The 25,199-nt window shown below is 34.5% G+C and overlaps 1 protein-coding gene across 2 annotated transcripts in view; it reads right to left on the minus strand.

The window, feature by feature from the left end:
- Positions 1-25,199, minus strand: part of METTL25 (methyltransferase like 25) — a 102,757-nt gene that overhangs the window by 37,393 nt on the left and 40,165 nt on the right. For both annotated transcript variants that reach the window (XM_036018614.1, XM_028532881.2), the window contains 2 exons: positions 4,262-4,356; positions 601-630 (listed from right to left, as the gene is read on the minus strand). In XM_036018614.1, the coding sequence (XP_035874507.1) occupies positions 601-630; positions 4,262-4,356 (125 nt within the window). The remainder of the gene's footprint in view (positions 1-600; positions 631-4,261; positions 4,357-25,199) is intronic.

Consider the following 25,199-nt stretch of genomic DNA (forward strand, 5'->3'; position numbering starts at 1 on the left):
GCAAAAGGATTCTAAAATTTAAGTCAACAAGAAAATTCTTGTGAAAAGTTTAAAAAGAACTCTTAAAATTAACTTTACAAGTTCTTAGCATGTTTCATGAATCATAAGGTGGATATTTTGGGGATACATTTAACTTATGTTTCTATGTGTAAACCTATTTGGCTGTTGCAACTAATAACTAATCAAATCAATAAAGAAACAAGTTAACAATTAAATACAAGTTTTTGGATTATAGTTAAAAATAAATTGAATACTATACGGTGGTTATCTTGGTTTAACAAAGCCCATTAAAAGGCTGATAGTAACAGAATTCTATAGAACTATTTACAGACTGTTCAATACAATATGAAATGAGACATTAGTATAAGAGTACAGAGTAGAAATTTTCCTAAAAGTTCAATTTATACTTTCTGAAAGCTTACTTATGTTTTAGAGTAAACATACAGTAAAAGTATAAGTTTAAATTTGAAGAGGTGACAAAAAGAGGTGATATTTATTAAAATCCATCAGGTTTTAAGTTCATCAGCAGGTCAAATACGAGGAGTATTTGAAAGAAAATTATCATCTTGATCAGCTGAATCAGATATACACTTAACTTACCCCTTGGCCAACTGCTACCCGCTCCAGCGCCTTTAGCAGGAAAAAACACACAAAGACTGCTGATATATTACTTTTATCATACAAGACTTGTAAACACACTGTATAAGGGCTTGTAAAAGTGACATTTAAAAAGATTAATTAAGTGATAACACGTATGTTTATACATTTAAAAGTGTTAATATCATTAAGGAATGTTGATCGGCATACTCATATAATTCAGGGTCGATTTATAATGTATGTGTGTCATATACACAACACACCCCCAATTGTATGCACTCCTCACATTGTAGAAGGCATTAGAAAACAAGAAAAAAATGAAATGACATATTCTTGGCACACTTTTAGGGTAGCTAAAACAATCAGATAAATCCAAAGCTATTACTATGCATATATAGAGACATATTTATATACTACTTTTAACCTGTTCTATTCCATTTTTTAATAAATATATACTTTCATTAAATGAAAAGACACACACAGATTATAGGTGAAAATTTAGTTTAGAAAACTATGTATGTTTTTGCTCTGCATGGTCTGCAAATTCAACTCAAATTCATATATAATCAAGTGTCAGGTAAAAGAGAAAATAATACACATTTTTACAATTTTATATGTAGCTGATTTTACATTTGTATTTTCTTTTTTATTATTTATTTTTAGAGAGGGAAGGGAGGGAGAAAGAGAGAGAGAAACATCAATGTGCAGTTGCTGGGGGCCATGGCCTGCAACCCAGGCAGGTGCCCTGACTGGGAATCGAACCTGTGACACTTTGGTTCGCAGCCCACACTCAATCTATTGAGCTACGCCAGCCAGGGCACATTTGTATTTTCTTAACCCAGTATATATAAGATATATATGAAAGATTTAAATATGGAATAGAGCCTTCTGAAACTCTCATTTTTTATTTTTTTACTTTAAAAATTAATTTTATTTTTATTTTTAAAAATTTTTAGAGCCTTCTGAAACTTTGGTTTTTTAGATATACAGTTCCACACTCACACAGATTTACAACTAAATTAGATTAAAATATTTTAGCTGTCATTTTATATTTTTAGTTTTAAATATAAAGAAAAGTACCAAAAACAATGGATCTGCATATACTTCCTATTCAACTTTTAAAATACCCATATTTGCTTCAGATCTGTTTTTATAAATAATGCTTTTTAGATATAGCTGAATCATATCTTTTTAAAACTGAAGGATAATTTACAAAATATTTTCTTAAGTACAATTTTTGCAGAAGCACAAGGTCACTGATAAGGTAAATGTAACACAGTAGTTAGCAGCTAAGCAGGGACATAAAACTTGCTCTTTGATTTACTTCTCAGGCTTCATACTATGTAGATTCCATGGGAAGATGAGTTCATTGTATAAAAATTTGCTTCACAGAAACGATTATAGAAAATATGCAATTTTCCTACTGACTTGAAGGTTACAATCACTGAACATCTAGTGCCAGAGTTTTATGAATACAGGAGATGGTCATATAATGTCTATAATAAACAAAAAAATAGCCCCCAAACAGGTTTATTATTGAAGAAAACAACGAGTTTTCATTTACAGTACTTGTGCTAATTTCTGATAAGATTTTTCTAAGGCTTTTGCAGAAAGCTGAACTGAATAAAAAAACAAGAGAGTTTTTAATAATAAGTTATTTGATGTCAATAAAAATATCATATAACACACAAGGCTACTTTTGGTATGTGTTGCTGATGAGTTTATTTTAGAAATTACATAACAAAAGATAATCACATAGGTGATAAAGTTTCTTATAAACATTAATTTTGCTTGGCCAATGAATAAAGATAATGAAGAAACCATACCAAGTATTCAGAGCATATTAACCTAAAATATTTTGCAGTTTTGTTAGGCTTAAAGTATGCTGACAAGATTTCATTAATCTAATTAAAATTTTATTTCTAGTTAGTACCCTTAATTTATCTGAAAGCAACACTGGAAAGGAATCTTTTTTTTTAAACCCTTACACTTTGAATATTTGTGGAACCAATTAGCTGTAGAGCAAAAGGCAAGAAAACAAGATGCATCAAAAGAAATGCTCCTTACACCTTCCAGGATTACTCTAACATCAAAATAAGAAGTCAAGGTGGGCAGGAACTCGAAGGAAGCTAAGGACAGAGCATTTCATGGGATGCAGCATGGTCTACAAATTCTGTATTTTGGAATGTATTTTTCAAAAACTCCCCCCCCAACTATTGTCATTTTACTTCAGTATTTTCTTTTTTTTAATTGTTGTTCAAATACAATTTTCTGCCTTTCACTCCCATCCCAGCCCACCCCTCCAACCCTCCCCACCTCCCTCCCATTTCTATACCACCTTGTTTTTGTCCTTGTGTTCTTTACACTTGTTCCTGCAAACCCTTACCCTTTTCCCTCTTTGGTTCTTTGAATATTTGTTTATAGCAAACATTCTTTTTTGTGGATATGTATATTCTTTTATCTCTTTGGGATATTAATATTTTCTTTTGGATAGTGTTCATTACCTCCAAGTTGCTTTTTTTTCTATTTGTTTATTGGATCTTTAATCTTTCACGTTAGGCTTTCTTAGACATCTAGTGATTCTTAGCTCTCTGTGGATAATTAAAATAGGGGCACCACAAACCTGATTAGAAGCACATGCTTAGGAGTGAGGAATATTAATTGTGGGCCTCACCATAAAGGTCCTGTTTCATTGCAAAATCCTTGATGAAATATCTTTAAGGCTTTTCTCTTCAGACAGTCAGACTCCCTATACTGGAAGACTACTTCAGCGTCCTGCCGAGGATGTAAGGTCTAGTCCTGGCTGCAGGCATTCTGGGAACCGAGCTGTTCCAAGAATGACCTGCCATTCTAACAAGACCTTGAACAATTGTCATTTATAGATATAATGAAAGAACAAGACAAATTCACAGAAAAATATTTTAAGAAGAATTATAAAAATAAATTATTTGAGCATAAATAGATTTCTTAGATAATTCTAGGATACACTGACCTAGAACAATGGTACACTATTGCCACGTTGCTAATGTAGATATAATGGACCTATAATATTTACTTACCTTGGTGTTGAACATTAAACATATTATTTAATCAACCATATTTTAAATTTCTGATGACAAAAACGTACACTGTTTAATTTATGTCTGTTCTTTTGTAAACCAATATAGTTCCCAAAACAGAGAAGACCATGGGATCAAATTTCTACATCTAAGGACTCTAGACAAATCAGGCACAAAAAAGGTTTTATTTAACTGTATGGTTACTTCATAATCCAGGTAACTTAATAATATTTTTCCCATTCTATAAAAATCAGGAGGCTAAATGATCTGCTACAAACATAGCACAGAGCTGTGGATAAAACACTGAACTAGTTCTCTGCTTAAGACTTGGTAGTTGATGCATTTTATATGATGATGGAAGTAACTGTATGTAAAAATTAAGTACTATAATATGTAATTATAGTATAATTATAAGTTGTTACCAAATTGCATGTAGAGTGGATAATATTGGAAGGGAAAGTCCTTTTTTTCATAATTTGCAATGCACAAAAACGTCAATGATGACACTCTGCAAAGTTGGTGTTTAATGCATAGTATTAGCCAAAAATAATAATTCTGCAACATCTGTATAAAGTTTCTTAGTTCAGAAAAAAATACAATCATACCAAACATGCTGACATTCTGGCATTACGACCACAACACCACTTCTCCTCCTTTAAATAGTGGCACATTGGAAATCCCCACTTTTCTTGGGTACATTCTGTAGATGGGAAAAAATATGGATTATTTAAATAAAATTCTTCCTCTTTCAGTTAAAGTAAATAATCTATTGAGAAAGCAAATCAGTCACTGTGAAAGTCAAACAGTAAGTAGTTCAACAAGGAAGTGGTAGTGTTTAACAGTTCATTCGCTTGTTAATTGGAAGCATATTAATGTTATGGAAATGGTATTTTCTCAACAACAGCTGTTTGTATTTAAACTCCAACAATTTGAAACAAACCAATTCATAAAAATTATTTCTGTAAGATTTAGCAAATGTAATTTAAAATAGAAATGTGAATAGTTTTCACATTCGGTGTATAGCAGGTTAAGTAATGAGATTCTGGACATTTATTGCTCACCTGACTTTCTAGAAAAATGATTTATCAAATATGACGTTTAGCAATTTTGTATAGAACAATATTAATTCACTCTTAACAATGTTGAAGCATCAATTCTTTTTCCGCCACTGTTCACTTTTCAAAAAAAGAGCAGATTACAGGCTTTTCTTTTTCATTATATTAAGAGGGTGCAATATTTTCAACTGTGATTTGGTTCAGCTCAATTGCATTTATGGTTCAAATAACAACAAAAATCAACATTCAGTGTCTAATCACACTGCCCAACTGAACATACAGAGTTACGTATATAACCTGCTGACGTTTAAACCCCTTATGTCACACTATTACTTACAGAGTTTCTGAAAAGGCAAACAAACTAATTTGTATTTTAAATTAAAGCCTGCCTGGATAATAGGGGCTTAAATTTTTCAAACTGTGACAATTAAAAGAAAATTGCAACAAATACAGATTTTCTATTAGGTTAAAAAGTAAAATAGAACTAAAAACTTGAAAATAACACACACAAAAAAAACCCAACCCCTCTAAAAGGAAATAGTGAGGTAAATTCCACTAAGTAAACTTTTGTGCTATGAAAAGTCAGATGACTTTAGATTACAATAGAGAAATTTTAAATTTTATGGAGATCATAAGCTTGTGAAAATGGTTTCTGTCAGGTATTAAAGATTTATAATAGATCCTACTAATCAGATGGAAGATACCAACCTTCTTCCAAGAAAAGAAATAATAGCAATGCTGCTATTTACATAGCATTTAACATTGTTAACACTATTCTAAGTGCTTTAAATGTATTACCTAGTCCCCACAGCAATTCATTGAAGTAGGTATATTATTATTCTCTGTTTCAGACAGGGAAACTGGGCACAGGGAGGTTAAGTAAATTGCTTGCCTAAGCTGAAAATCTAGCATATGGCCCAGCTTGAGTTTAAATCCAGGCAGTCTAATGCCAGAGACCATGCTCTTAATCATCAAGTATATAAACAATTTCACTTACAGATGTCCGGGAGTCATGAAGCCCTTGAAGCTTATCCAGGTCCTAGGGACTCTGAATCACTTCTGTCTATTTCCAAGATGACTTCCAACAATGGCTTCAATTTTACTCAAGGCTTTATGGTTTAACTGAGACATGATTACTTCTAAATGAAAGGTCTACTATAAATAATTCAATTCTCTTCTCACAACTAAAGAGAAACACCTAGATCTTACTGTAAACAGTTAGAGAGATGGGTTGTGCTATTTATTCAGGGTGTTTAGGAATAGTGCTAACCAATAAAACAGAGTTATTCCTCCTCTCCATCCATTCTCTCCTTATTCCTTGTAATAACATAGCTGAATTTTTAGCAAGGCATTCCCTTGTTTAGATTAAAGATTGCTATTCTCAGACTCTCAAGCAGCCACTAGGATAGCTGCAAGACTAAGTTTTGGCAAATTGAATGTGGGCAGGAATGATGTGTGCAAATTCCAAGTCGCATGTTCAAAGGGAAGGGGGGCATGATCTATCCAGCACACTTTCCACACCCCTTCATCTTTCCTCTGTCACGGTGGCAAGCCAACTAGGACCATGTAAACAACAGCAGCACAGGGTGCAGCAACAAAATAGAAGGTTTCTGGGTTCCTGGAAGACTTTCTGGTACAGAGCTCCCGTAACAGCTCTAATCACCTACCTCTGGATTGAAAGAGAAATACCCGCCTCTCACTGTTACTTTGAATCTGAACCATTTCACATTTAAATCTTTATCTTAATCTAATGCTTCCCAAACTTTTTATAGTTCAGCACTCTCAGAATACGGCAAAATTTGTGTGTCAACCTGGCATAAACAGAGTATGATGCTAGTGTTGAGGTAAAACCCAGGAGATGCAGGAGCAGTATCTCAGGAACGCTCAGAAAACATCCATGGTCCACTAAGTTAACTTGTTCTGTCCTAATTACTACAGAAGTCTTCTGTGAGGATGAGATACCTGAGCAGAAACTTAAAATGAGGAAGCAAGTCATGTGATTAGGAGATTTAAAGAAAGAAAAAAACAAACAAACAAAGAAGCAAACTAGACTTTCAACAGGATATAGTTAATCTCTAAAGACACAATACCATAGTATCTGACAATTTGAAACGATAATTAACTAGCAATGTCCCAACTTGTAATATCCCAACCAAACACCTAAAAAACAAACTTGTAACACTGGGAAAGAGGAGATGAAAGTCAACTTATTGCAAAAAAATGTGAAACAAATCCCACTTAAAAAATACACAGTGGATTTGTAATAAAATATATAATTAGTATACCATCGCTGTTCTGCAATTCACCTTATGTAGCCAGGAAAAAAAAAAAGCATGTCTGCTTGCCTGAAAAAAGTAGAAAGATCCTACCTCAGTAATAATCTAAAGGAAACTTTGAAAAAAATTACTACTTAACATTAGATTAAAAGTGCAGGGTGGGCTGGGATGGGAGCAAAAGACAGAAAACTGTACTTGAACAACAATTAAAATACATTTTTTTAAAAAGTACAACAGCATTTATAGAAAATACAGTCCATTGAAAAGGATATATTATTTCCAGAGGGAGAAAAATCTAATATGAGAGACCCACACCCAAGTTATTCCTAAATTCTTGACCCACAGAAACTAAGAAATAATAAAAAAAAAACTATTATGGCTTTAAGCCATTCAATTTTGGGGTGATTTCTCAAATAGCATTAGAAGACACACAGTCTAAAAAGTAGCAATGAGGAGGCTAACTACAAGGGATGTGAGACAGAAAAATCCACTGCCTGAGGTGTATGAAGTATGCTTCCTTAGGAAAGAGTTCAGTTTTGATTGGAAAGAAAATAAAGGAAATTTCAGAGAAGAGGTTGAAGCATATAGCCAATTTCGGTAATGACTAACCGAAGTCTGGAAAACTTTGGAATATGACGAAAGGTGGAAGACTAGTCACAACAAAGGACATACAGAGACACATTCATTTAGAGTGTATGGATGCTGACCCAGATGAACTACATCAATTCGTTCCTATACCATCTAGCTGTTGACTGTGTGACCAATGTTGAGTCTAGGCAGGAGACTGGAAAGATAAAAGACAGGTTAGAATATTTATACTCCTGACTGCCTCCCTTGGAGGCAGCCTCCTACTGACCAAAAGTCACCTCTGAAGTCAGTCAACCCTTAAGTCATTCTCCTTTAAGGTTCCTGTTACTTCTTCCTCCCCTTATCTCTTTGAACATAGGAGTGGTAGGCTCCAATTTCTACACTATCTCCCATGATTTCTCTTTACCCATATCTTTGGAAATAATCCAACTGTAAATAAACTTCAAATTATCCTGATCGATGCATACCATTTGCTTACTGTTTAGCTCCCTGATTCCCATTTCTCTTACAGTAAAAGACTTGTAATATCCTACACAGCTCTACAGGATCAGTACCCTCTGCCCAAAGCTATTGCCTCTCTGATCTCATCTCCTCTCCACTTTGCTCCCTCACCTCCACTCTGGCTTCCTGCTGTTCCTCAAATATACCAGATTGTCCTCTTGCATGGAATAATTTTCCCCCAGCTATCCACTTGGTAACTCAATTACCTTTTTCAAGTCTTTGCTGAAATCTCACCATTTAATGAGGCTAACCCTTGACTCCCTATTTAATTTATTTACTTAAGCTTTTTATTGTTTATTGTCTGTCCACCCCCACCCATATCCTTGCCCTGGTTTCCACTACAATAGAAGGTAAGCTCCCTATACACAGAGATTTTTGTTTCTTTTGTTCACTGACATTATCTCAAACTCAATATATATATTTGCTGAATGAATGAATGAACCTCTACCATTACAGAAAAAAGATGTGCTAAAACAGGTGATAATGAGTCTAGATGTTTACAAAACAAGTAGCTTAACCTCAAGAATTACTTGTCATAGCAAACTAGCAAAACTTATATCCAATATTCTCATGATAATTTCACATTTAATTTTTAACTTCACTCCCCCTCAAGCTTTTCCTTAATTAGCATTACTATGCTATACTATGTTGTCTGCCTATTCATTAGCACTGCTTGGTAGAAGCTTTGATCAATGTATTATTATTTTAATTGGCTACCCGACTTACCAGTTTTGTGTTATCTTGGGAAAATTACTTTCTTTATACCTCAGTTTCCTCATCTGCAGAGCAGAAAGCTACTGCAACAGTTTTGAATATTAAATAAGAATACAGCTAAGGGCTTAACACAGTGCTAAGTACATAATAAACTCTTGAATAATATTATAATGACTGTGATTCTAAAAAATTGATTAACATTTCCTTCCATTTCTGCACTACCCAGTTACTTCTCTGTGTGCTTTACATTGCCTGGTAGTTAGGAGGACACACAAGAAAACGTTTACTTAATGATTCTGTACTGTTTAGAATGCCATCTTTGAAGTTAACAAAAATAACCAGTCTGATCATTTTATGTGACTATTCCATAAATTTCATAGTATTGACATTCTCTGTTAAAACTTGCTTCTCTTTTGGTTTTGTAACAGGTTCTTCTTTTCAAAGGCCCTTTCTTCCACCACTCTTCAAATGTTAGTGTGCTCCAAATTACATTATGGCAAGTTTTCTGTTTCTACTCTTCAAGTTCTTTTTTTGGCCATTAACATCTACTTCTTTAAATTTAATCCCTATGTATCTCCAGTATCAACTTCTTTCTGAATTTCTAGAGAAGAATTTTAAACTGTTTGCTTAATACTTCTAAAATTAAAAACATGCAAAACCAAACTCATTTCCTGAGCCCATGAATCTGATCTTGCCTCAATAATAATATGTCTACATAATCAAACAAGGTAAAACTTTGCCATCACCTTTAGCCCTCACTGCCCCTCTGCCCACCCATTTCCCCACCACTGGTCACCACGTCAGCTGGTTTGTCTTTGAAAAGTCCTGGTACATTGTTGTCTCCTCCTACTATTCTTATCTAATGTATCCTGGCTTTGGACTTTCATAGCTGCTTCCAGTCTCCCTGTCTCTAATCTAGCTTCATGTTCAATTTATTTTCTATAATAATAAAAAAATACTACTTTTCAAAATATAGATGAATTTATGCAACCCTTTTGCATTAAGCAAACACAAAAATATTCTTATAGAACAAAGTATATTTTGTCTCCCACTGAATAATATTCTAAGACCTCAGCATACCACTCATGGCTCTAACAATATGGCTCTAAGTTTTTTTCCAGCTATATTTCATTTTTAAAGAAAAGTTATTATTTATTCTTATTATTTATTTTTCATATTATCATATCCTTGCCCTTACTATCACCTTACTCTCTGTCACATATCCACATGGACTTGCCTTACTAAGAACATACAAAACAGTTTCTGTTTCTATGCCTTTTCTCCACAAAGTTCTAAAAACACCTTTTCCTATCTCATTCTCATTCATCTTTCTAAATGAAGACTACATGTCACCTTTTTAAAACAGTTTTCATTCATGAAAAATTATTCCCTCTTCTAGTCTTAATAGCACTTGGTTTAGACGTACATCATTAATTACTTTTTTCATTCATTTTTTTCAAAGTCATGTTCATAGATGATTAAGATCTATGAGGCCAAGAATAAATCTCTCAGACATACATGAAAGTTCTATGTAAATCCTTCTGAATTCCTCACTAGATCACGTACTTCCTAATGGAATTAGAGAGCATCTCACTTATCTTACACTTCTTGTTCTGTTATATAATCAACAGTATTTCACTTACCTTTTGTTAAAAGTACAGCTATGTAATATCAAGGGAATATGTAAAGTATCATGTATATAAAATAAATGAAACACCCAGTTAAAAATATATATTACTTTAATAATCACATCTGTATTAAAACACTGTTTCTTAACCCAATCAGTCTAGATACCACTGTCTTGGTATTTTCATGCATGGCTACAGGAATGGCAAAGTCCAGTGCTGAGAGGAAACACTGTTAGCCCTACACTGTGACAGCAGCTTCCCAATGGTGTTTCTCACTCCATGACAAGTTTCCTCTGCTTGCTCTTGCAGATTCCTTACAGTCTTTTATCAAGATTCTAGTCTTGATATGGACCATCTGAAACATTAAGTCAATGAGACAGTCTTTATATTACTATTGTATAAACCATGTTGTTTCCTATGAAAATTTTGTTCACTGTGCCAGACTGATGATGAAAAAATGTTTGACAACTTGCTTAAAATTTCTTTAACAGGGGGAAAAAATGTGAGAACACTTATTTATAGCAAAATATTTTTCAAGATCATTTGCTACAAAGTATACAAATCCTAATCTGTATATAAAACTAGTAAAATATAAATTAGTTTTTTAAATACTGTTTTCAAAAAATGGGCAGAGGACCTGAAGAGACATTTCTCCAAAGAAGACATACAGATGGACAACAGACATATGAAAAGATGCTAAACATCACTAAGCACCAGGGAAATGCAAATCAAAACCATACTGAGATGCAACCTCACACCAGCCAGAATGGCTATTATCAAAAGTCAACAAATAACATGTGTTGGTGAGGATATGGAGAAAGGGAATACTTATGCACTGTTGGTGGGAATACAAACTTGTACAGCCACTATGGAAAACAGTAAGGAAATTCCTCAAAAAACTAAAATAGATACACCATATGATTGAGTGTTTATCCAAAAAAAACCCAAAAACACTAATATGAAAAGATTTATGTACTCCTATGTTCATTGTAGCGTTATTTACAATTGCCAAGATAAGGAACTTAGGTGTCCATTGGTAGAGGAACAGATGAAGAAAATACAGCATACATATACAATGAACCATTCCTCAGCAATAAAAAAGAATGGAATTGTGCCATTTGTGACAACATGGGTAGACCTTGCAGGTATTAAATGAAATAAATCAGAGAAAGACAAACACTGTATGGTTTCACTTATATGTGAAATCTTTAAAAAAGTGAAGCAAATAAAAAAAAAAGACTTATAGAAACAGAAATCAAATGACGGCTGCCAGAGGGGAGGAGAGTTGGGGGGTGGTAAAAAGGTGAAAGGTGCCCTTGCTGGCGTAGCTCAGTGGATTTGGGCTGCGAACCAAAGCATCACAGGTTCAATTCCCAGTCAGGGCACATGCCTGGGTTGCAGGCCATGGCCCCCAGCAACCGCACATTGATGTTTCTCTCTCTCTCTCTCTCTTTTTCTCCCTCCCTTCCCTCTCTAAAAACAAACAAACAAACAAACAAACAAATAAATAAATAAAAAGAAAGGGGAGAGTTCGATCATCCCCTTAAAAAAAAAAGGTGAAAGGTACTATAGTCAGTAATACTGCATGGTCACAGATGATTACTAGACTTAGTGTGGTGATCACATTTCAATGTACATACAAATCAAATCACTATAGAGGATGGAGCAAAAGGAGGTTTACAGTTGTTCATAAGGAAAATAATATAATAACTAGTAAATAATAATACAAGAATAAACTCTGAGTTTTTCATACTCACAACTATAAACCTCCTTTAGCCCCATCTTGCATTATACATCTGAAAGTAATACAATATTGTATACCAACTATACTTAAATAAAAGATCAGTAAATTAATTTTTAAATTTTTATTCATTTTTATTTTTTCTTAAGGACAAGAATGGTGCCTATTATTCCCTTTCTCGAGTGAACTCAATTTTTTAAAAAGCCTATTTTATATTCATTTGATAGTCAACTTTCTGGTAAGAATTTCTATCAGCTTTGATTTTATATTAATTTATATTTGATACATAAATTATTTCTTTCTACTACTTTTCAAGTGGATATATTAATTTCTATTTTGGATTTAATTACTTTCTTGACTTCATTTATTTATAAGCACAGAGAGAACTTCTTGAACACTGAATACATGCAACCTGTGTGAGCTTCAAAACCCACTTTATATTAGTCATGAAAAATAATGAGGTGCAAATTAAAGCAAGGGGAAAATGTATTAAAAACTCTATTTCTAATTACTTCTAGGCAGCAGGAAGATGCTCTATGATGTACGTAAAATCTGTGCCAGGAAACTCTAGGAAGCATACAACTGACTGAAGATAAGACACAGCGGCCTGTGTGAGGTAATTGTGCAGACTGCCAGTGCATCTAGAAATCTGTAGTCATCCCATATTAATTGGCAAGAAGTGTTCTGAGACATATGCCCAGCTGAATGGAGAGAAGTAATGTGGTATTGTATCAAAAGCTTATAAACAGCTGAATCTACAATGCTAACAGGAGAGTCTACTTATCTGCTCTAAAATTACAATACCTTAGTCAAGGTGAGATAGCTCTTGATAGTCTCTGACTGAGTTACTGAACCAACTCATAAAGTGTTAATATTGATGGTTAAGTAAATGAAAACTTAAATATACGTTTACTATAAATTATTATTATGTAATTTTACTTCTTAAAAACTAAACCTATAAAACTTTGGGAAAAACAACATTTATAACCATTATTATACTGGTATACATTTAAAAGAATGATTTTCAAAAACTTTATCATTTAAATGCAGAATCACAACAGGAAAGCAGAGTATTTATTTATGCAAACTCAATATAATAAAGGAAAAAAGACACTAAAACTAAACCTAAATGTCATGAGAAACACAGGTGATGTTCAGCTGAAATAAAAGGTACATTTCAGAAGCTACATTCAAGTCACAGAATCATATTAGTCATAAGAGACCTCCAAGATCATCTAATTTAACCCTTTTTTTCACTAACTTACAGATGATCTACAAAAATTAACTAATTTATCCAAGGCTACAGTACTGCAGAGACAGAAGTAAAGCTTTAGTTAAAGCCATCTCCTCTTCTGTGCTGTGTTCTTAGACTCTCTTAGGCATTTAGATATCACTATCTCTATGCTTCCAAAGGAACTTACACAGAAGTTTCATACATATGACAACTGTCTTTTGTTAGCTTTCTTCCTTTGGGTTACAATTCTCTTTAAATCATTTTATCCAGAAATCCCTGTTTTCTAGCAAAGTGAGCAATTGGTGGGTACACAGTTTCTTGAGTGTCTCTCAAATTTCAGTACATTTTATGTTGAATAAATGTTTGTTGATAGTCTCAATGGCCAAAGCTGCTGTAACTAAATCAGCTATTCTGTTCTCATAATTTTAGAGTCTTCATTTTAACTTCAGGTTGGTTTCAAACTAGTAGGAGCTGCTATGGAGTTTCTAGGCCCCCATATCCAGATTCTCAATCAAATATAAATGATTTATGTAAAGACTAAATGGAAGTTCACTGAAAAGAATTAATTTCAAATATAATCAATCATTTACAATGTGTTTGGTTTTAATGGTTTCTTTTATTCAGAATTATTTTGAAATATAATGACATAATTTATTGTTAGTTTTTTATTTGCTCAGATTGTGTACTATAATTCTTAGGAAAAATTCAAGTGATACAGGTGATGTAGTAGGCATTATAATATGTATAAATGAAGAAAATATTTCCTTTTCTAACTCTGAAGTTTATGAATCTGAAAAAATCCCTGTGATAATCAGTTGAGAAATTGAAGTTCTTATGTGAAAAACTTTACTGAAAAAGAAACTAATTTAGAGAGACATAAACATTCTTTTTTATTTGTCAAAATAAGGCAACTAATTCTTTTAACAAAAATGTATTCAGCATCTGCTACATACTAGACACTGTCTGGGACATTTAACAGGTAAGGTGATTTACAGTTTAAGTGAGCATATTCACTTACTTACAACAAACATAAATTTAATTTAGTTTAAACTGTGGGCTGGTTAATGCCAGTGGTGTGATGAAGCTGGCTTGCAGGGGCTCCAGAGAAATCTGACTATGTCATCTTTTCCCAGGGCAGCATTCAGTGACATCAGGTTGGTAGCTTAAAATTGGCCAAGCTGAGTGTATTTACACCATGGAACACAGGAAATGCTGATTAGGACTTTTATTCTGGGGCAGGGCCAATCATTAAATATTAACCATCACACCAGTGGCTATAACCCATTAATGGGTCACAAAATCAATTCAGTGGATTGTGACCAATATTTTATAAAATTTTATAGAAAAAACAGAATAAAAACATCGGCATGCATTGTATATTGTAAAAGCCAGTACCTTTCAAAGAACAAATATTAACAACAAAAAAAAATTAGGTACTTTTTGGTAAAATTTCAGTACCAGTTTTAGTTATCTATCTATATACATAGTAGGTAGTGATGTAAAATGTTTTTCATAATGTAGATCTAAGTTTAAAAAATATAAAACTACTACTATATTCAAAAGAACAAATGCAATTTTCTTACACGAACATATTTTACAATCTTGTGGTAATTATATGTTTTGTGGTTAAAAAATTACCTGCTTGGAAGAAAAAAAATTGTCATAGTTAATAGGTGAATATTTGGAAGCTTTATGTTTCTTCTCAAGAAATACCAATGAGAGGAATTATAATTTATGATCACAAAGGAATCTGGGTTTGTGTAGATTTAAAATTAAATAAGACCTCTGTCTCACCAGAATAGTGTGTGTTCACCAGTTTGCTCCAGTAGTCTCTGGCCTGTAAACCTTCTTGCCAACCTTCTATTTCCTATCTTTGCTAAGAAGAGCATAGCCAGCCCAGGACCCTGAGAATTCCCCAACTACTTATGTCAACATAATTATTTCATCTCAAGATGTCTTATCAAATACCTTTGTTTTTTCCTTAGTTTTAACCAGTGCTTAATCAGTTTTTCCATAATTTATAATTTTATTTTGTGTTACTCCTTTATTGGGCACTCACTACATATCACATAATATGGTGAAAATGGCATTCAAAAAAATGTCAAAGATAAGCTTTTTGTCTTAAAGTTGCTCAGAGTCTATTGTGAGAGATAAATACTAAACTAGTCTTAATTAAATAATGTGGTGGGTGCCAAAGCAAAAATAAAACAAAACAAAAACATATGAAGAAATCATTGTCCCTTTCCTTTTTGAGAGTGTTGTTACATTACTTTTCTCAACCCCCAAATTCAGGACATGAGAGAGAGAAGACACAGAAGAAAGGAGGAAGCGGATGGACCAGTGAAAAGAATAAAATGGATGTTGTTAGTAAACTATTCGATAGTTAGTCAGTCATTCTTAGCACCTGTCTACATTGCCTGTCTCACCACAGAGACTTAAAAAGTCAAATACTTACTTTTCCAGACTCCCTTGCAGCTAGAAGTTATATAGTGAACCATATCTGGACAATGAGACTTGAAACAATTCTGTTAAGAAATTGCTGGACAGATTTTTTTCCTCTCCTTGACAAGACAAGGAGTGAGGAGGAAGCTTCCCACACATGTCCACCTTCCATCTTCTCAGGAAGAGAGGATGCTGACAACTGCAGCAGTCACCGCACAGCCCTGAGAGCGATGTCTGGATGTGAACACATGGTTTCGATGTCACCATGTTAGTGAACCAACCCTAGAACTGCTATCTTCTAACTTTTGGTTACACGAGGAAATTAATGGCTTCACTGCCATTATTTAATTCTGTTTAGATGAACTTGCTATTACTTATAGTCGAAAGTATTAAAATTCAGATTGTGGTTTACATGCAAGGTATGGTTAACCACTCTTTTTTCTTCCCAAGATGTGGCTCTTCAGAAATGCCTCCTACAACATAGGCAGAATTTGCCCTGAAACTCTCACAATCTCATTTCCCTCAAGGTCTGTGTGGCCCATACAAATAGAGAATGAATACAAAAAATTAAGAAGTTAATTATATGGAACAGATCATAAAAGTGAAAGAGATATTAAAGCAGGATACGGCTATTAAAATCATGCCAGTTTAATAAATTCTTAATCCCAGGGAAGAAAAGAGCTGCTACCTATATAAAAAGTTAGTTTATAGAACATGGGAGATGCCACACTTCTTATAATGAGTACATATATTTATTACACCTTAACATGAAGAGAGGCTTTTAAGGATAGGGCTGCCTCAAAGACAAAAGATGAGTACTTCCATACACACTGGGACACTCAGACAGACACTTCACCCTTAATGTATTCCAGAGAAAGAAGAAAGTGCCAGATCACTTTAACTTTAAACAAGTTATAGGGCACAAAAGTGAAGAGAGGGAGCAGAGAAAATTGTCTTAACCCAGTGTTAGTGAGGATCAATTTACCAATCTCAAAGCTGTCTCAGTCTCTGCCAAAGTCAAGGTCCCTATCCAGTTTCCAAACTCAAACTAATTAAGATGTTTATATTTAAGAAGCACTACTCTTAAAAATAGGTGAGGGCTACAATTAGTCTTCTGTTCCGTGCTTGGCCTCTACTCTATATCCAGGAAAAGCAAGCATCTGTGTATCCCCAAGGTGCAGACTTTGCTATTCACAGAGTCTGCTATGCTTTTGTCCCAGGTTTTGGTTTAGATTTTAGTCCTCTGATAAGACTAGAACTCGTTCCAGAATGCTAACACAATGGCATGTAGCTCTGATATTTTAAAATTTAACAGACTCTCCACAGGAACCTGAATGTTAAGAGTGTGACTCTACAGCCACACTGGCTGGGCCAAAATGCTAACTCCTTCCCGTATTAACTGTGATCCTCGTCAGGTTACTCAATCTCTCTGTGATTCAGTTTCTCATGTGAACATGGACAAAATAAAAACTGTACTACTTTACAGGATATTAATGAAAAATAAAGGAGTTAATACAAGTAAAGTGTTTGGAATAGTGCTTCATTCACAGTAAGTGCTCATTTTAAGATTAACATTTATTAACCAACATGGGTAGCTTGCACCTGACCAGAAACTTTCTGCATGTGCTCAACATTTCCACTAAGACCCTTTGAAAATAGATGCCAGCTCATATCTGACCAGCGTTTACCTTTTCAATACCAATGTAAGCAACTGGCTACCTTCTTTGGGGTAGACACTTCTGTTAGGTTAGTTTCCCTTGCCTGGCCCCACGATTTCTGGTTCACTTTCCTTTCTCCACTGTTCCACTGTTAGGGTCCCAGTCTCATGGTTGAGAATCACAGGTTCTGACAATGTCTGTTTTCTTGGTCATGTTACTGTTCTGCTCAAAAGTTCTCATTTCCAAGGACTTTTCATATGAGGGATGTATGGATTGACTCCTGCTCTCATTTTCCATCTTAGGTCACATTTCTGTACCTCAAGTGAATTAGGTTACTACCTAACTAGAGTATTCATCATCTTTGAGTGACCTGCAGCTACTTAGTTCACCATGTTTGTTACACTTAGAATGCTCCTCTCCACATTTTTGCTTATCTATCCTACCCTACAAAGCTCAATTTGAAAGTTACTACCTTCATAAAGCCTTTCTTGATCTCCTAACGCATAGGTGGCAAACACAAGGCCCACGAGCCAATTCCTGTCCTCCACATTGTTTTATCCAGCCTGGCACCTTGTTTCTACCCGGCAGCAGCACCGAGCTCCTTGCCCCTAGTTAAGGAGTAGTTGCATTTATACAGTCCTAAAATTACATTCGGCCCTTTGAAGGCAACCAAAAGGCTGATAAGGCCCCTGGTGAAAATGAGTTTGACACCCCTGTAACAGGAAATAATCTTTACCTTCTAGCTGGAATGGCTCTTTTAACACTTATCATGTTTTCTTTTTCCTTATCTCTAAGAAATCACTTAGAAATCACATATAATCACATATAATTTATAAATCATATACAGTCGTATATAATTCATAACATATTCATACAGAATTTATAAGTCATATATAATTTGTTATTGATAGTTGTTGCTATTAGTATAGGCTTGTTGTATAATACATTCATTGTGCATAAATACAGTTACAGTTCTAAGGTAAAAGTTTCACACAAAGGAGAAGCATTCAGGACAAGACCTCAGATTCACCTGTGGTAGACAGGATGTCACCAAGGATCTCAGAACATTAGGTCCATAAGTTAGACAGAAGTCTGCTTCCCTCTTGTCCAGAGGAAGGGCAGGCAATATAGAGCATGTTATCCAGAGCTCACACTATCATTAGAAGCTATAATGCACTCTTTAAAGGACACTGTCTCAGATGAGAGAAGCTTTTCCATCTTCATATTTCTTTCCATTTAGATTGCAATGGCTGAAACAGTAACCGTTATGTAACCGTAAGTAAAAGGGCCAAAAAACCGCAAAGACCTTGCCCATCACACTCTGAAACCTTATGAACAAATGTCAGCTACTAATGTACCTTATAGACTTTTCTGGAAAATAGAGAAAATAAGTCCTACATAGTTATGCTACAATAGTTCCATCTCCATGTATTTAGAAGTCTGTATCTATAAAACTTACCTAAAATGTGATTGCTCATACATAAAGCAATTAAAAATATTAAACGTGTTTGAAACTTTGGCTGAACACTTGATCTTTCCTTAACGTTTCCTTTCATGTATGTTGCATGATCGCCTATTCAGTGCCCCCCCATCAAAAAAAAAACAACCCAAAACAAAAAACTGATAATCCTTGATAATTCCTTCTCCTTTATCTTCCACTCCTCTAAAAAATGTTAAGAGTTTCTGTAATTTTTCTAATTTACTCTTTCTACTACTGCTATCCTAACTTCAGTCTTCACCTTTGTGGTCTCAATTTATGAGATTATGTCCTATGAGTCCTATTAGACCCCTTCTGTGTGCCTAAGGACAGATTTTATCACCCATGTCCTGCCCCTTGGAGGGCTGTAAAAACACAGCTCAGGTTTGCCATGGTGCACAAATGCCCCTCGTAGCTTTGGTGTTTCCATCACCTCTGCGGGCTCCTGCATTCTTTTACATACTTTTAATAAGTAGCATAAATCTTTGCAGTATTTCAATGCTTTTAAGAAAGAAAATTTAATAAAATTCAGTATTTTTGTTGAAAAGAAGGCAGACAGGATCTATATGTACATAATATATACACATATGTCTGTACATATATTATAGTACACATAGTACATACAGTGCATACATACAGGGTGGGGCAAAAGTCAGTTTACAGTTGCAAGTACATGTAACAGTTTTATTCTTACATTATTTATTAATTATTGTATTATTTTCCATATGAACAACTTTAAGCTTACTTTTGTCTGACCCTTTATATTTAGTTTTGAACTTATATTTGTTAGATTCTAATCTATAGAAATTCCAGGGGACTGAATTTGGGAGTATTCCGCCACAGGATTTGAGTTTGCTTCTACATGGAGCTAAATGAAGGCTGCTTTAACTCACTCAGGGACATGGATTAGTATAGACTTTTCAGGTTCAGCTCCCTCACCATGCAAAAGCCCAATATTACTCTCTAAAACCAGTGTGACTGTCTGTAACCTTATGGCTCCCAGTTCTGTGCTCTGATTTCAACTCCTCATCTTCCCTCTTCCCCTTCTCTCCTTTTAACTCTTAGGCTTTGATTTTTCATGATCTACAGAGACTCTCCCTCTCCCTTTTATTTGTGGACTCTGCAATGCTTGAAAAATACTCGTTTTAATTTATCCAGGATCTAGCTGAACTGTAGGAGGAGGGTTCCTCAGGGGAAAAAAAAATCACATGTCCCAAAGTGCTGAAAATGGAAGTTAAATACATGCTTTTTTGAAAAGCAATATCATGCTTTATTCCTCCATATCCTCCAAACTTCCAGCATTGTAAGCCCACAGAGGACAGAAAGATTTAATGAAATATATATGATATAGAAAATGCTGTCAAGTATTTACTAAAAAGCAGCAATTGCACTGTTGCAATGATAGAAATAACATTTCTTAGTTAACTCCTATTAACTAAGAAATAAGTCATATTTTTCTGTATGACACATGAGTTAATGATAATATTAACTACCTAATGTTGTTTTAAGGCTTTTTAATACAACATACTGGATATCTGAAAGATTTCAAAATACAAGATAAGCTTATTTTTAAATAGTATCTTAAATTTTCAAATAATATACTCAACATATCAACCTCCAAACACCTTTCCAGGTGAAGTGCCTCTAAATTTAAAGCAATGAAACCAACTCCTGATCCTCAAAGACAACAAAGATGGCTACAAAGTATCTAGTTTCCCCTTCAAAATTCCTACTGGTGACAGAAATTGAGATACAATCTACAGTAGGATACATATATGCTCTTGACAAATTTGCTGGATACAAAGATGGCAAGACCAGACTGAAAGGTGCCATTAAAAGATGATCTGCAGCCCTTCCCTGGTTTAAAAAAAAGTAAATGGAGGGATCTTTGGGAGAATCACCTTAATGCCCTATAACACATTAAAGCTGGGAATGAACAATGAACATGAAGGTAAGCTAAAGGCTTTCAAGGATTATACCATTGATATTGACTCTGATTATCTGCAGTATTTTGGAGGGCACTAGTAATATAAGAAAATTCTCTGGCATTAGGCTGAGAAGAGGCAGCCAAAGACCAAGGACAAATCTCTTTCATGACAAGGGTTGCTCCTAGAAGGGGCTCCTATTAAGACCAGGGGAGAAGCTCTATGATATCATCTGATGGGACTCTATAGGGCCCCAGCTTTTCCCCTACTCCTCTTGCACTCCTAAGCCTCTGAAATTGATCAGATAAACTTACAGGAAAAGTAAAATCACTTTTCATCCCTCAGACTGGACCTGCAGGACTCAGAGCACTAACACCAATTTCTGACAGAATACACAGTAGAATGAACAAACACATACAGATGACTAAGACCAGAGGCAGAGAAAAAAAGTGACATTCTTGTCTTTTGTTCAGTTTTAAGAACAACAAAACAAAAACTTCCAGGAAATCCCCTAGGAAACATGCTCCTTATGCCTCATTGTTAAGAATTATGTCTCATATCCATTACTATGTAAATGAAATTACCATAACTAATTTAGATTCTGATTCACCTACATCTGAGGCTACAGGAGGACTCCAGCTTCCCAATAAGTGGTGCTTAAACAAAACTATAGTTCAGTTAGTTACAAGTGGTGTGTAGACCTGGACAGGTAACCAGTCATGTTTCCTATAGCATGTTTCTACCTTTCTGGGAAAAACCAACAAAAAAAATTCTCTCTCCAAGTTCTAGGGGAAGAAATAATAAAAGTATTGAAAAATTAATTATAATGATAATCAATATTAGGGCAAAACAATTAAACATGTCAAGCCTGGAAAATATATTCATTCTCTAAAGCACTGCAGTAAAACTGTTTCTGGTATTCAGCATTCTCCTAGGAACTACTGGCTCATATATAAATATTTAAAAGCAGTTTTTAAAACATATGGTATAACTCCGGTATTCATAATGGCTCAGAGAGCTTTGAGGTGCTTTTGAAAATTGACATTCATGAAAGACCACCTCTATGGTCTACCACAGTGTACTGAGTAACATATTCCTGTAAAACACATAATGTTTACACAGTACATATCATCATAAAAAGTTGCAGTGTACATACCAGACTTTTCTAGCATACTATGTTAGACTATTAATAACTCAAATTTACATCCCAAAGGGCAACAATGCCCCAAATCAAACTCAAAAACAGCTGTGCAAACAAAGTGAGGGTAAGAGGTAGCTGTGTAAGATGAGAGGAGAGAGACACATGACATACTTGATCATTCAGGGATATAACTCTGGTACCTAGTACTGAATACATGACAGGAAATATGCTAAGCCTGTGCATGCAAACACCTGCCTTGTAATGATAAAAGTGAACAGTGGTGGATTTCTATTTTAATAAGGGATGCTAGTACTGTATAGTATATAGGGATGGGCAAAAGGAGGTTTACAATTGTTTGTATGTGAAAATTTATTCTTGTATTATTATTATGTTATTTCCCATATGAACAACTGTAAACCTACTTCTGTCCATCCCTATGTGTTGTATATACAAAACTAGACTACATCCATATTCCATCCATCCAAAATAGTCATGGTAAACAGTACAGAAAAACTCTGCCACCATCTGCCTACATACATACCCCTGCTCATCAGTACAGTTAAGCTAGCAAAATGCTAGTGATACTCATAATTATCTTAGATATCGCTTGCTGTTCTAGATTTTCTTCCTCCTTGATTTGTCTAATTTGTATCTCTTAACTTCATTGTGCACTTATGACCTGGTTTCTGACACTCTATGTTTGGTTTCCCCAGGTTTTCACTCTGAGCTCTATACTTCAAAGATTTTGAGGGGGTAGGTTTGTTTATTCTAGCCCTGGACTTTGATTATACCTAAACCCTTTTGGGTTTAGACTTTGGCTCTGATCTGCAAACTAATACATAACTAGAGTCCACCTAAGTCTCTGCATGGGAGAAGTTGAAATGACTGTAAATAATCTTGAATATCTTTCTACAAAACATCTAGAATTCGGTAAGTCTTCTTATTGAACCATAATAAATGCCTTGTTTTTAGCCATGTTGTTCATAAGAATTACCTAGAGAGTTTCCTAAAAATTCTTATATTGAAAATATTATATACTTGACGAGGTCAGAAGCAGGTCCTACATACCAAAACTAATATCTTTGATTCAGCTGGGCAACCAGAGTTGAGAAACACCGTTGACAAAATTGCAAGGGATGGTTCATATCTCCTCTCTTTCAGCATAGCCAAGTAAATGGAGATGGAGTAAAAGCGAGTAAGTTACCTTCCCTTTCTGCTTTTTGAGATGAAACAATGTGGCAGACCAAAGGCAAAACTGCAGCATAAATAGAGATTGCTTTTGTTATTCCTATGACCTATTTCTCTACACGTTTTTCTCTTATCTTTTAGCTTTCCAACTCTTTTCTCAACCTCCAAAATATCTGAAGATACTTGTGTTTCATATATCTACACCTAGTTCATCATATCATCAGTCCCGTTTCTTTCCAGTTTTTGTTTTCCTCCCAACTTTCTGTTCATTTCAGGTATGTATGAGGAAAGCAAGTAACATTAGGATAATAACTTTTGCTACTTAAGCCTAGTATTGTTTTACCCAATAATCTCAATGATTCTCGTTAGTTAAGACAGCCTTTGCATGAACTGACTATGCCTACAGAAGGGAAAATGAGTGTTTGTAGCTGCCAGGCACTGCTGTAACACCACCTTCCAACACCTTTCTTATCTGAATCCTGGGACTAAAAATGTCCTGTCAACTCAGGGAACAGCGGCAACCTCTGCTCTAGAGAAGGGGAACTGCTTGTACCCAAGCTGGAGCCCAGATTGATACTTGAGAATCTGTCAACTGAGAGGCTTCCATTTCAAGTGTAAAAATTTGGAGTAATTTTGTTCAACTCTGTTTTCCCAGAAGACTCAAAGAGAAGCAGTGACTATGGAGGGCAAAGAGAAAGAAACTTGATTTTGAACACTTATCACCTCACACCTTTGTTTATTCTGTCTGTAACAACCTTCCTACTTTGTCTGTTAACTTCTACTGACTTCCCAAGACACCATATAAGAATATAGTGGATATGTATGTATTTTCTTTTCTGGAAAGATATACAAGAAACCAAAAATATGGGTCTGGGAACTTACTTTTTACTTTCCTTTTAAAAATCTTCTTATATTATTTGAATTTTCTATTCTAAATGATTTCTTACAAATGAAAAATGTTATGTTAGTAACAGGGATTATCTGATTCCTGGAATTAAGGACTATTTTTACATTTCTTGAGGGTGAAGATGAGATATCATACATTTTTATATTACCCTGCTTATTTAAGCATAGTGTGGGACATAAATGACATTCAATGAATGTTTGTTGAACTGAACTGAACTTTGCTTTTCATCTGTTCGAGTTTCTTCTTCCCCAAATTATTGACTTTCTATGAGCCCCTCCCCCATCTCCCTTTATTGTACATAACATGCCAAGCACAGTGTCTTACTATCTTCTACAGGTATGAAATGCAGCTGCCAAGGCAGCAACAGTGATTTTTTAAAAAAATTTCTAGTCACTTGTTCAAGAGAGAGTATTTGCCCCATAGTGGGAAATACTGACATTAAGTCTGAGACCTGACAACAGTTCAATGGCTGCAAGGGCCCAGCAGGGCCACAGATGAGAATCTTAAGAAGGCACTGTCTAAGACAAGACGCCTTTTGGAAGGAGAAGTCATCTTTGGGAGCATGATGATAAAGAGGAAAGAAGGGCCATTACTAAAAAAAGAAAAAACATTTCATTGCACCTACAGAAGAGAAAGCTCTTGAACGAAGAATCACGCCTCCCCTACACAGAATCTTATGTTATTGTTGGTCCAGGAAAACACTACACATTTCATACATTAAAAGCTGTAAAACTGTGATCGTATTAAAGGTTTCATTCTTTTTGAACAGATGCACAAAAAGATTGTAATATAGTATAAATATTTGGATATGTACTTTAGTATAAATGCTTTTTTCTATTTTTACGTTCACTATTTTCTCCAAATTTTTATCTTTAGGATTTTTGTACTCTGAATACAGTTATAAATAATGTCGAAAAATATATATATTCTCCATCTCCCAATTAAACTACTGTTAACATTTTGCCAATTTTCTTTCTCTCACTCTGTATATCTCTATATATTCAAAATTTTTCTTTTGTGCATCTTTCCTAAAGGATACTTTTAAAACCCTGACATTAAAAAATCAAA

This window comes from Phyllostomus discolor, chromosome 2 (genome assembly GCF_004126475.2).
Source record: "Phyllostomus discolor isolate MPI-MPIP mPhyDis1 chromosome 2, mPhyDis1.pri.v3, whole genome shotgun sequence".
Lineage (NCBI taxonomy): Eukaryota > Metazoa > Chordata > Mammalia > Chiroptera > Phyllostomidae > Phyllostomus > Phyllostomus discolor.